Source organism: Ahaetulla prasina, chromosome 2, assembly GCF_028640845.1.
Source record: "Ahaetulla prasina isolate Xishuangbanna chromosome 2, ASM2864084v1, whole genome shotgun sequence".
NCBI lineage: Eukaryota > Metazoa > Chordata > Lepidosauria > Squamata > Colubridae > Ahaetulla > Ahaetulla prasina.
The window spans coordinates 272,073,398-272,087,097 of NC_080540.1; the positions used below are offsets into that span (position 1 = coordinate 272,073,398).

At 39.5% G+C, this 13,700-nt stretch overlaps 1 protein-coding gene across 3 annotated transcripts in view; it reads right to left on the reverse strand.

The window, feature by feature from the left end:
• Positions 1 to 12,108, reverse strand: part of MTX3 (metaxin 3) — a 29,599-nt gene extending 17,491 nt beyond the window's left edge. Inside the window, exons 1-4 of one of the 3 annotated variants that reach the window (XM_058169399.1) lie at positions 11,955 to 12,108; positions 9,697 to 9,766; positions 8,691 to 8,767; positions 3,236 to 3,328 (exon numbers count right to left, since the gene is read on the reverse strand). In XM_058169399.1, the coding sequence (XP_058025382.1) occupies positions 3,236 to 3,328; positions 8,691 to 8,767; positions 9,697 to 9,766; positions 11,955 to 12,035 (321 nt within the window). In that variant the 5' untranslated portion in view covers positions 12,036 to 12,108. The remainder of the gene's footprint in view (positions 1 to 3,235; positions 3,329 to 8,690; positions 8,768 to 9,696; positions 9,767 to 11,954) is intronic. The other 2 variants (XM_058169397.1, XM_058169398.1) reach the window with 2 other exon arrangements.
• Positions 12,109 to 13,700: the final 1,592 nt, after the last annotated feature.

Consider the following 13,700-nt stretch of genomic DNA (forward strand, 5'->3'; position numbering starts at 1 on the left):
TGTGTGTGTGTGTAAAGTGTGAAAGTTGGTTTTTGAGCTTTTTGTGGCTGTGTGAAGTATGAAGGGCAGCTGCTTTTACGTTGTGTGTGAGTCAGTTGTGTTGTGTTGTGCATGTGTAAAGTGTGAAAGTTGGTTTTGGTACCTCTTATTGTTTTTTATACTTTGTTTATTATTTTTATTATTTATTGTTATTGGCCATGCCCACCCAGCCATCTGACCACCAAGCCACGCCCACCAATTAAGCCATGCCCACAGAACTGGTAGGGAAGAATTTTAGATTTCACCCCTGGAAGAAACAGAAGAACACAAACTGGATGTCAGGAAAAAAAATATCAAAATTGCCAAGAAGAGAAGAAAAGCCAAAGCCAAGAAAGGTAAAAATCTCAGGAAGAAACTTAAGAGTTTCAGAGAGCTTTTAGAAGACACATGAAGCACTATTACAACATCTGTAAAGACACTGAAGATAGAAGCAGACATTTAAAAAGAACAGTCTTGTGAAAAATCTCTGAAGAACGTTTCAACCTCAAATTCGTATGCTAAAGTATGCCAATGGATAGATAGTAACTGATTTGAAGGAGATAAAAGATTAAAGGAACACACTGAAATATTACACAGTAGAAATGTCAACATCCAAGATACCTTAAAACATATTCACTATTTACACAAGTCTTAGTATTAGAAGATGAAATTATAGTAGATCAGCACCCTGGTCATTATCAAGTCAGAAGGCTATAGGAACTGATGGAATATCCACAGAAATATGGCAAACAATAAAAGAAGAATCATTAAAAAGTTTATACCAGTGGATCCTGAGGGAAGAACAAGAAGCAATGGGTGGAAACTGATCAAAGAAAGAAGCAACCCAGAACTAAGGAGAAATTTCCTGACAGTTAGAACAATTAATCAGTGGAACAACTTGCCTGCAGAAGTTGTAAATGCTCCAACACTGGAAATTTTTAAGAAAATGTTGGATAACCATCTGACTGAGATGGTGTAGGGTTTCCTGCCTGGGCAGGGGGTTGGACTAGAAGGCCTCAAGGTCCCTTCCAACTCTGTTGTTATATTATATTATATTATATAAAAGTTCTAACCAAGCTATGCCAGCAAATCTGGAAAATGACACAGTGGCCAATAGATTTGAAGAGGTCACTCTACATTCCAATACCAAAAATAAGAAACTTAACAATGCATACACACCTATCATACAATATCCTTAATTACACATCCTAGCAAAATAGTACTTCAGATCATCGAACACAGATTACAGCCCAAATACAAAAACAAACACCAGATGTTCAAGCTGGCTTTACAAAAAAGGCAAGGAACATGAGACATTTTGCTGATGCATGCTGGATAATTGAAAAAGCCACAGAATACCAAAAAATTACTATGTGATCCATTGATTATAGAAATGCCTTTGATTATGTTAATCATGTCAACCTATGGAATGTGCTTAGAAAAATAGTGATTCCAGAATATCTCATTGTCCTAATGTAAAATCTATATACAGGTCAAGAAGTCATAGTATGGACAGCACACAGCAAAACAGATTGGCTCCAGATTGGCAAAGAAGTAAAACAAGGATGTATCCTTTCATTTATTTAACCTATTTGCTGGATACATATTAAGCAAGCTGGGTTGAAAGAGACTAATGTGATTTTAAAACTGGAGAAAGAAACATCAATAACCTGCATTATAATGATTATTCTTGACAGCTGAAAATGAAAAGAATCTGAAAACTCTAATAATAAAAGTCAAAGAGTATAGTGAAAATTAAAATTAAATCAAAAGAAAACCAAATTAATAACATTGGGTATAAAAAGAAGGCTTAGAACTGACAATGAAGATATTGAAGTGATAGCTTCTGCTTTTTACGATCAACCATCCATTGTAAAAGAACAAGTAGTCAAGAAATACACTTGTTATTTCTTGTATTTGGTAGAACGGCTAAAAAGGCCTTTGAAAAGATGCCATGATGTGTTTATACTACAAAAACTGAAATAATGCTAGCAGTAGTATTCCCTATGCCACTTCACGGAAGCAAAAGGTGACCTTTGAAGAAGCAGAATAGGAACAGTACTGTATTGACAATTTTGAACTCTGGCATTGGAGAAGCATCCTGAGAATATACCATGCACTGCCAAGAAAACAAACAAACAGATCACTGAATAAATCAACCCAGAGTAACTTGATGGGACATAATTTCAATGAGAAAATTACAAAATATTAACTTTGGCACATGTAGTAGCTCTCTATGCCTATTTTTAAAAGTATTCTCAACTGATCCTTATCCTAGTGCAAACCTACATAAACATGAAATTTACTGACCATTGCCTAACATTATCCAGGCTTTTCTAAATCACTAGTGAATTCTAATGATTTCTAGTATTGCTTATATATCTGCAGTGCGTGTTGGATAAAAGACTGGCTAAGTACTACTGCTTTGCTGCTCTTATTTTTCAACATGTTACAAAGACAGGAGAAACATCTGCCAATCATGTTCCTTCAGCAGAAATGGAAAGAGTGCAACACTGGGCACTGTTGGATGGCTTTAGGCCAGTGCTGTTGTTTCAACAAACCATTCTGGCATAAGACATTTGTAAAGTGTCAACTCATTCCCATGCTGTTTTCCCTGAGAATTATTCCTGGTCTTTCATTTCACTGACATGTTACTATAGTCTTGAGGAAACCAGGAGGAACAGTAAAAAAAGTATTCACAAAAATATGAATTAAACGTTTTAGTGCCATAATGTAAATCCACCCAACTTCTGACACACCTGCAGGTTCCTTGCATAGCACCAGGTGTCCATCCAATGAAAACACAAAGCTATCTTTAGGCTGAGTTTGACCATAAGCACCCAACCTGATAAGTATATTTACATCAATATAAAAGTGACGAATTGATTAAAATAATTCTCTCAAGCTCAGCAGGAAATGAATAGCAGAATGGTGACAGAAGAGGCTTATTGGGAACCAACAGGGAGAGATGTGGAACATCCAATCAGCCCACTGCTAATCACCTGACTTCATCTCCAATATAAAGGATAGTGAAACGTAACAACCTTGCTAAGTCACAATAAGTAGAAAACATTATTTTAACATTGATACAGCTATGTACAATTTAAATCTGTCAGTCACACTTGTGAACAAGGAGAAGATGAAGGCCATAATTTGAGGATGGAGAGAAAATAACTGTGCCGTGGTTAAATGCAAGTTGAGAGACTAGTTGGCTTACCATAGCAGGATGTAGTTTTTCTTCAAGCAGTGCAATATAAGCCAGTGTGTCAGCTCCATCCTTTGAAGACAATTCATAATCAGCATTGTATTTCTGCCAAAAAAAGGCAGCAGTGTGTTATATGAAACTTTCTAAAAAGAAACTAGATGTAATAACTGAAGTTAGTTACACATTTTATATTTCACTAAACACACGGTATAATAAAAAACTAACATTTCTTTCTTTTTCTACATACTTGAAATGCCTGTTTTAAATGTTCTGAAGATGGAAAATTCTGTTTTCAGTTTTTGCTTTAAAACTGCAACACTTTTTGAGTGTTCGTGATGTCTACAACTGGTTTGTGTTTATTTAAAAAAATTCTTTAAGATAAAAAGATCTAGAGAATGAATTGGCCAATAAAAGGTTTCATCCCTACTGCCACTGGACACAGCTAAATGAGGTGAGATATGATGGAATGTAATCTGGGAGGGAGGGAGTATATTCCAGAGAAGAGACAACTGAGTTCAGATAATTTGTGTGAGAGAAGGAGGATAAAGACGGCCCCTCCCTAATAATTCCCTTGCTTCAGTTTGGCAAGATTTTGTCTATAGGTGTGGAACAATACATAAATCTGCTTGGAAGAATCATTCTATCTTTCTTAGTCTCGGGAGCCTGACATGAGGTGAGGGGGAATCAGTTAAACATGAACCACTCTCTGCTGATAAACTGTTGTGTTGTGTTTGGGTTGGGTTTTTGTTTTTTGTTTTTCTTTGAGGAAGTTAAACTGTATGGGTTGAAACATAATGCTATTGTTCCTATGGAGTCTTTATGTGTTTTATCTTTCAGGCAGGTTACAAAATACCAAGGTGTACAATGTGCACATGCATCCTAAATTATGTTGCTATGCTGCTCTCCTTTCAGACTATTAAATGCTTGAAACAATGTTACATAGTCTGTTGAATTTTAAAGGCAAGTTGTTAGATCCAAACAACTAACAGAATTATCTACTCTCATTCAGTCCTTCCTACTTCTTAAAACATCAGAATGTCTCATTACGGATACATTTGTCATTAATAATCAATTCAGTTCTCTCTGGTGGTGGGCTCCATATTATTGAAATGAATCCAATAAATTACTGGAGCTGAAACAAGCTTGCTTTGAACTACAGTTAAGGAAGCAGGTTAAATTAAATTTTGTCAACTGTTTTACATGTAGTCCTCAACTTACAATAGGTCATTGAACAACTATTCAAAATTACAATAGCCTTGGAAAATATACTTTATGGACTATGAGCACTTTTGGCCATCATAAACACCATGTCAGGCCTGGAAACCATATTAGACTAAAACTTTAAACCTAAAACCTTAAAACCTGCTAGACAGTCTGGTCTGAGACCTCAACCTGCCGCTCCCCCACCACCCTTGATAATCCAAGGTGAAACCCACTATGAAATCAAGAAAATCCTTGACTCTAGACTGTACAGAGGTCAATTACAATATTTAGTCCACTGGAAGGGATATCCATTATCTGAATCTACTTGGGTCAAAAGTTGGAAAGTAAATGCGGACAATTTGATTAAACAATTTCACGACACTTTCCCTGACAAACCTAAATTACCTCTTGGAGAGGGGAGGGGGGGGTAGAAGGGAAGTGTGGACCACTGACACTCTTCTTTATCGACTCTTTGTTTTCTTTCCTAGGATATAGCTTCTTTTCCAAGGGGGGACGCCTGTCAGGCCTGGAAACCATATTAGACTTTAGGGTTCCAGACGCTGCCACATTTTTCCCCTGAGGGGAGGAAGGGGGGCTGAGGGGCATGGTAACATTCTTCAAGCGGTCAAGGTCGGATGGTGTTTACATCTGCAGGAAGAGTGGCAGGAAGATATTCGAATGAACTGGGAGAACGTGGGACCATGTGACCATCAAAGGGGTCAGGGGGGGTGGGACTCTTGGGGTTTGTATAACTGGGAAAAGAATCCGGAAATTCAGTTTTGGAATTTCACTCATCGTGTGCCAGTTTCCTCATGCTAGTAAAGAACTCTGGAAAACAATGGCTTCTGAGTTTTTTTTTATGCAGAAGAGGTTTTTCTGGAACCTTGACACACCATGCTGCCTCACAAAAAAGTATGTATAAATGTTGCTTACATTGATTCAATGGGAACCTTTGAAATATATCTTTTATAAAGTTATACTCTTGGTATATTATATAGTATATACCAGTGATGGCTAACCTTTATACCATCGCGTGCCAGCAGCCATGCATGTGTGAGTGTGTGTGTGTCTCGCACGCACACGTGCCCACATCCATAATGACAGAAGTCAGCAAACGGGCCATTTCCGGCCTCCGGAGGGCCTCAGGGGTGGGGGAGGGAAGGCTGTTTTTGTTGTCCCCAAGCTCCTAGAAAGGTTCTGGAGCCTATGGAAGAGCAAAAACCGAGCCTTCCTGTCCAACTGGAAGTTGGTAAACAGGCCATTTCTGGCCTCTGGAGGGCTTCTGGGGGGGTAGGAAAGGCCGTTTCGCCCTCCCCAAACTCCTAGAAAGACTCTGGAGCCTGGGGAGAGAGAAAAACAGGTCTTCACCACCATCACCCGAGGCCCTCTGGAGGCAGGAAACAGCCTGTTTTCCTACTTCTGGTGGGCCCAGAAGGCCCGAACGGAGCTGAGCTTGTGTGCGCACCGATAGGTTCACCATCACGGATACATACTATAGTATATAACAGGATGAATTATTATTTGCATGAGTCTATAACAACAAAAAGGAAGAAAGCAGTTGATGTCTCGATTCTATTCTATCATAAACATTCAAAACATTTTAAATTGCATTATATCAGAATATTCTGAAGAAATTATGGATTTAGGAGACACAATTCAGTTCTACAGTAAATATGCATGCCAATATCGAGTTTCAGAGTGGCTCCCTAGGAGAACAAAATATAATTCCTTCTGCTGACCAGATGCTACAGTAGAAATCAATCTGTAGCCACTCTTAACTGCTTCACCATTCATGAATTTTACTTTAAGCAGAAGCCTGTGATTTGAGCAAGATAACTTAATTTCCGTCAGTTCTTTTGTAAGCAGTTTCTGTTAGCAGAAGAGTTAAACAAAAAGAGAGGAGGAATTCTATGTGCCAATAAAACATGGTTTTTATTTGCCCTGATGCGATTCAGGAAATGTGTTCTTTTTTAAAGACACTTCTGGAATATCCATGAACTGACTCTGTCAATTTGTACATGTACGTTCCAGGAAGGAGTGCCCTTGAAAAAGAACACATTTTCTGAAATATCTCGAGCCAAGTTAAAAAAAGAGACCCTTTTTTACTAGCACCTGGGATTCCTCCCTCTCATGGTTATTTACTTTACTGCCCGCCTTCTCTTTTAACATTTTGGAATTCTACAATGTCTGATGTAACAGTAACCAGGAAAGAAGGAAGGCATAGTTCAGTATTAGATACTACCTTTACATGCTGAAGGTCTCATGTACCTTCAGAACTGTCAGAAAACTTCTGCTGAAAATCTACCAGTTAGTGTCAATAATACTCGCATAAATATGATTCAGTGATAAGCAGTTTTCTAGGTTTCTAATTTCTGCTTGACTCCTTTAGAAACAGATCATCTAGTCTGAGTCTAGAAGAGAAGACTACAGTATTAGACTTTAAACAGTTTTCAACCTTTCTTTCTACATGGATCATTTTAGATAGTTAGGCAAACAAAATATTTCTGTTAACATTTTATTATATCATGGGGCTTCATTGAGGGCCACATCAGGGTTGTGTTTAACCTCAGGGGGCATGGTCAGGGTGGGCATGGCCAGCTTAACATCATTCATGTTGAGGGCTCCTGCAGTGGCCCGAGTGCTCTGCCAGCGAAAATGGGCTCCCGAGCTCTATTTTTGACTGTAACTGCCTCCTTCAACCCTCTGCCAGCGATAACGGAGCTCCATTTTCACTGGCAGAGGCACCGGTCCTTCACTGTTTCCAAGGCAGCCCCGTGGGCCAAATCCAGCCCCTGAGTCTTGAATTTGACACCCCTGCTCTAAATCAATTTCATCTCTTAATCACTTCACTCTGCCATCAGAGCCCTAGAACTAGTAAATCCCCAAAACCAAAGTCACTCAGTTTTTCCAGGGTTCAGCAGACCCTCACAGTCTAGACCCTCAGTCTCTAGGCACTTGGATAAGAGGTTTATAGCATCACTTAATTTGTCAGAGACAGATATATATGATTGGGTGTATCAGTATACCAATGATACCTCATATCAGGGCAAGGAATAAGCTCTCTCACACAGCTTCATGTAGATGTTGAATTGGAGAGAAGAAAGCACCAAACCCTGCAGCATCCCACACGATGAAGGCTGAGGGCAGGATCTCTCCTCCCAAATCAGCACCAACTGGAATTGACTCTGGAGGAAGTAGGCAAACCAGCTCAACACTTTGTAGCCCACTCCAAATCCTCTAAGTCAATATAGAAGGATACCATGGCCAATAGTGCTGAAGCCTGCAGGGGGCTGAAGTAGAACAAGAATAGATGTAAAACCCCATCCCTCCCTCATCAGAGATCATAGAAAAGCATGACCAATGCCACTGTTGTCCCATACCCAGGCTTGAATGGTGCCTGAAAGGGATCCACACAATCTATTTCTGTTATGCAACTACCTTCTCAAACACCTTCTGCAAAAAAGCTAAGTTAAATACTGGATGAAAATTGTCCAGTATGGTGGGATCCAGCAATGGTTTCTTAAGAAGGGAGTGAATCAGGGCCCCTTAAAAGGTAAAGGAACAATCCCCTCAGTCAATGGAAAATTAAGATTACTTTTTTAATTTAAGCAGGTAGCAATACAAAGAGCTAAGATAGTGATATTGCAATCCTATATCCTACAATCACAAAAGCAAAAGGATTTGTACTATGTAGCTGGTATCAATGCTAACTAATGGATGTGCTATATCGGTGTTGGCGAACCTTTTCGGCACTGAGTGCCAAAATGGGAGTGTGCGCACACGTGGAAGTGCCGGAAACCGGAAGAGCAGTTCCCAGGCGCTTGGTCTTCCAGTTTCTGGGCCACATGGGTGTGTGAAGACCAGCTGGCCAGTGTGCATGTGCGTGCCGGAACCCGGAAGAGTAATGGGCAACAGCTGCGTGCCCGGACATATGGCTCCGTGTACCACTTCTGGCACGCGTGCCATAAGTTCGCCATCACGGTGCTATATTTTCAGTTTCACAAATTCCACTTCTCTATTATATCACTAATAGAGCTATGATTGTAGTAATCTAAACCTGATATAACTATGTCAGAGAAAGTATAAATAGTTTACTGCTGATACTGTCCATTTAGTATAGAAAATTAAATTAACTGGTACCACTTCTGCCAGTGTTCCTGTGACGAAACTATATACAGTACTAACAAATATAAAACAAATCTAGGATATATCATCCTTAATCTTTAAACATACTGAAATAGGTAATAGTAATTATAAAACCTACCTGTTTTCTTAAAAAGTTTAATATTTTTGCTGGCTGAGAAATAACAATATCATCTGATATTAATAATGGTATACTACCTAAAAAAGATTAAATCAGATAAGATCATATAAACAGAAGAACTGCATTGATAACTCAACAGACTCTAAAGTTTAATTATATCAGATAATGACTAGTTCAGTATCTAGAGTCTGAGTAATATCAGACTGTAATCCACCTTGTCATTTAATCTTTATATTCAAGTCATACTTTTGTAATAATGCTTACATGTTGTAGTTGTGATACTATATCAGCATACCAGATGAGTCTGGATGGGTTTTGATTCTGTTACTAGATAGATATTATAGCTCTAAATGTTAACAATCTATTATCCTACCTAATTTCTATTATATAATTCACATATAGCTTGCATTGTGCAATTATGTTTTAAACCATGGGTCCCCAACCCCCAAGTCACAGACTGGTACCAGCCCATGGTCTGTTAGGAAGTGGGCTGCGCAAGTGAAGCTCCATTTGTGCATGCGCAGGATCTAGGATGCGCGCAAAACCACTCCTCCCTCTGGCCTGTGGAAGACAATTTTTCTTCCAAAGCCGGTCCCTGGTGCCAGAAAGGTTGGGGACCACTATTTTAAATAACAGAATTGCATCATAGCAATTTATTCAATATTTTGCTGCACTTGTCTTGCAACATAGTGCAGGTATAAAACAAACTTTATTTGATTCTATCCACTGTTTGCTTTGTATTTCAAGACTAGACTATAAGCCAAGTCAAACCAATTTCTTATTTAAACAGTTCTAAATATATACAATCAGGGTGAGAAATTGGGATAGTTGTGCATTGCTGGTGCCATCGGCATCCCCCATGCCCACCTATCCCTTGTTGCCTCCTCCTCCCACCACCATGGGTCAGACAGGGGCAGTCAAAGGGCCAGATGTGGTGCACAGGCCATAAAATGTCCAGTTCTGACTTTAAATGTCCCATAAAACTTTTAAAATATTAAAGTAATACCTCTTGGTGCGTTCCATGCATTATCTATTACATTGATTTTCAACGGTGCACCTGAAAACCTGGCATAAGTCTGTAATAAAAGTTTTAAAAAAAACACAATTCAATAATGTACCATTCAGAAATTTTAAAAAAGAGAAAATAACTACTCAGCTTGGAAAAACAGCATCTACTTATTTCCTTTAATATTCATGCTTGTGCTATGCTCTTGCCATAGTAAGCATCAAAGCTATAATAACCAGTAGGAAATTATCCATTAATTCTATGAATTTCAGTGGAATATTAATTGGCCACTAGAAGAGAGCTAGATTTAAAGACCTGGTTTTTTTTTTAACCAATATTTAGCAAAGCAAAATAGTTGAATCCTAAAAATTGCTAAATAGTTGAATCCAGTTTAGTCTAGTGGCCAATAAACCAGGAGACAATATGTTCTAGTCCTACTTTAGGCATGAAAGCCAGCTAGATGACTGGTCTAGTCACTCATTCTCTGTCAGCCCACTCACCTCACAGGGTTGATGTTGTGGGGAAAATAGGAGTAGAAAGGAGTATTAGATATGTTCACTGCCTAGAGTTATTAATAAAAATAATGGCAGGATAACAGGATGGGTGGATGGATGAAGAAACAAACAAACAAAATAAAATCTCACTTCCTGAGATTATAAACACATACATTTGGAAATGGAAAATATCCATTTTTAATTTTTCCACATATGAATCTAGTTTATCTTAAGACAAACAATATAGGAATTACAAATGCTGACACAAATTTTAAGTCATTATTAGCCTCAGAATCAGTCCTGAAAGAACACCAGACTTCCAAATGAAACACAACTTTCCTCAATCTAATGCCCTTGAACATACTACTTTTTTGAGTCTTATCAATCTCATTTAGAACGTTCAGTTTTTACAGCATACTAAGAGTTGTAATACAAGTATTTGAAGGGCACAAGTTTGGGAAAGGCAGTTTTAGTCAATAATATTATTCCTGTGGAGCTTCTGTAATGTGACCAGAGACGTATTTGAGGAGACATATTTGAGACATATTTGGGGGGCTGCCACTGAGAAGATGGAGTCATCCTATTTTCCAAAGCATCAGAAGGCAAGACAAGAAGTAATGTATGGAAAGTAATCAGAGAGAACCAACCTAGAACTAAGGAGAAAATTCTGACAACAATTAACCAGTGGAACAGCTTGCCTTCAGAAGTTGTAAGTGCTCCATCACAGGTAGCTTTTAAGAAGAGACAGGACAACCATTTGTCTGAAATGGTATAGGGCCTCCTGTTTGAGCAGGGAGTTGGATTAGAAGACCTCCAAGGTCCCTTTAACTCTGTTATTCTGTTATATTGTTGGGGGCAATATGCTGACTCTGTAAATCGCTTAGAGAGGGCTATAAAGCACTATAAAGTGATATATAAGTCTAAGTGCTATTGCTATAACATATTTTCAGAGACCAGACAGATATCTTCTTCAGTTTAGCACCATCTGTTTGCTCAGAAATCAGACCAATCATTAATCTTATTTTTATAATATATATACCCAGTGCACTTCAGACACATCTGCTAAAAGAATGGGTTTATTGTGGAATAATCCTCAAATAATGAGCATCTAAAGAAAAAACTATGCTGATTCCTTGAAGAAACACAGTGCAAATTCCATGTCTGCATATAAAAAAAGGAAACAATTAAAATATTGTAGTTCAGAAATAAAGTCAGAGGAATTCTGCCTTCTGAAGATGGCATAGATCTAATAACTCAGTAAATATATGCTGCAGGTATCAGATTATACCAGTTTTTCAACTCCATACTTTCCAAATGTGTTGAATTGGAACATCCCTCCTCATTGTCAGGCATGGTGGTTGGATTAAATTAAGACCGGCATTAAAGGTAATTCCTAATTAATTTATCTGGGATATATTGCCCGTCCCTGCGATGCACCAAGCTATAGACCCCGAAAGCTAACGCCGCAATACTTAAATCCGTTTTATTTCCTTCCAGAACTGATGCCCCATTTATGCAGAGTCGTTTCAACTTTCTGGGGAAGCCAGCCCAACAACGGCCCTGAAAGCGCGGAAGTCCCGTTTCCCCAGTTCTACTCCAGGGACGGCGACCGTGCCCGCCGGGCCGGTTCTTGCAGCGGCCAGAACCGGGTAACCCCTCCAGTTTTTGTAGGACATCGCCTTCTCTAATTCTATAGCAGCAGTTTTCGTTTCTCCTCCCCACAAGAGGCTTTCGCTCGCGTGACCAGGCCAGTCCCCCCGTTACCATGACAACGAGGCACTCGGCGTGCACCGAGGGCAACCCCCAGTCGCCGCCCCAGCAGCTCAGCTCCATTGAAGACGCCATGTTGACACCGTTCACCTTTGGCCTCGCAAAGCCCGCCCCGTGAGTCGTCTTCGCCTTGCCGTAGGCTGGGCGCCGAGGCTGCCGCTTGCGCGTATGACCGTTGGTCTCGGGGACGAATGAAGCGCGTGCCCGAGTCAATAGCTTGCGGGCGGGCGGGCGCGCGCGGGTGGGGGGCGGTGGGGACCTCCCAATCAGACTTTCTTAAAAAACGCAGGCGCCTTCCCCAACCTGGTGCTCCTCAGAACTTACTGGGGTGCAAAATAGGGGCGCTCACAAATAGGAACAGTGAGGTCGTGTTTTGAATCTTTTTTGCTGCCGTATCACCTGATTTCTTGGCTCTCCAAAATCAGACAGCGCTGAAATAGGCTGGGCCTTTTTCACTTTCGCTTCTCTCCCCATCCAGCATTTCTTTTTGTGGGGCATGATGGGGTCTTCAAGTTCAACGTACGTGAAAAGTAGTTGGTGGGGAAAGCTGCACTTGGCAGTTCTCTTAGGTCCAAGAGCGAACTATTGGCGCCGTCAAGAGATTGCTATGCAAAAGACTTTAACTTACCTTTCAGGAGCTTCATTTTCGACAAATTCATATTTCACTGGCAAAACAATGTTAGTGAAATAGAGCTCACCCTTGTAGGATGCATAGATTGGCAAGGTACTTCCATCTCGGTTATGTGTAAACACTCCCAGCTTCAATTTTCTGCAGTTAAGGAAAAAGCTTTCTTGATTACAGTTCAACAACGCTCAGCAAAATACTTAAGGTTTTCTAAAACAACAACAACAACATTGAATTAACTTATTCACTAACCACTTACAGCTTCTTCACAAGAAACGGCACTCAATCAGGTATTTCTTAATACTCTAAAAAATGTTGACCTTACAACATACATCACTGAAGCAGAGTCTTATAGTTTTATTGCAAGTGTCATTATTTGGCTTTAAAGAATGTGATTGTTATTAATTTATGCGCCCCAAGAAGGCTAAGAAAACAGATGCTATTAAGTTTATTTTTCCCAGGCATTGAAGTATCACTTCCTCTTTCAGTTTTATCCTCAGATAGGTTAAATGTAGCTTTAAGATGGATGGACTTCCAGTCCCATAATTCCCCAGCCAACCCTCAGAAATACTGGATTAGACTGTGAGATAATGGTTGCTCCACTGAGGGTCTGAAGATGATTAGACTCTGGCTCTTCCCAATGTCCTTCTCCTCCTGTCATCAGAAGTTGGCAATCATTTTTATCAACAGCCACATGAAAAAGTGCTTTGAATTTTGTCCAAACCAGTCCCTTACATTTTGAAGCCATGATGTTCAGAAGCCTGGACCTTGTTTGCCTTCAATCTTTCCCTGGAGGATTAAGTGATGTATGCTGTATTTTTTCAGGTGTCGCATCACATGTCCGAAATATTCTAACTTTCATTTTTTAATGGTTTTGATGATTTACCTTGGCATTCCCAGGAGGCCTATCCCAATGTCAGTGCAGTGCTTAAACATAACTCTTCATCTTACTCATACTCTCTCCCAATTTTATCTGGAATTCTTTACATAGAATGTTCATCACAAAGCATATGGCTTTGTGACTGAAGGAAAATGAACTTGGATTTTCAAAATTTGCTGATCATATCTCAACCTTTAAGCCATTCTTGTTTTAAATGTTTAGTGTTTAAACAGGT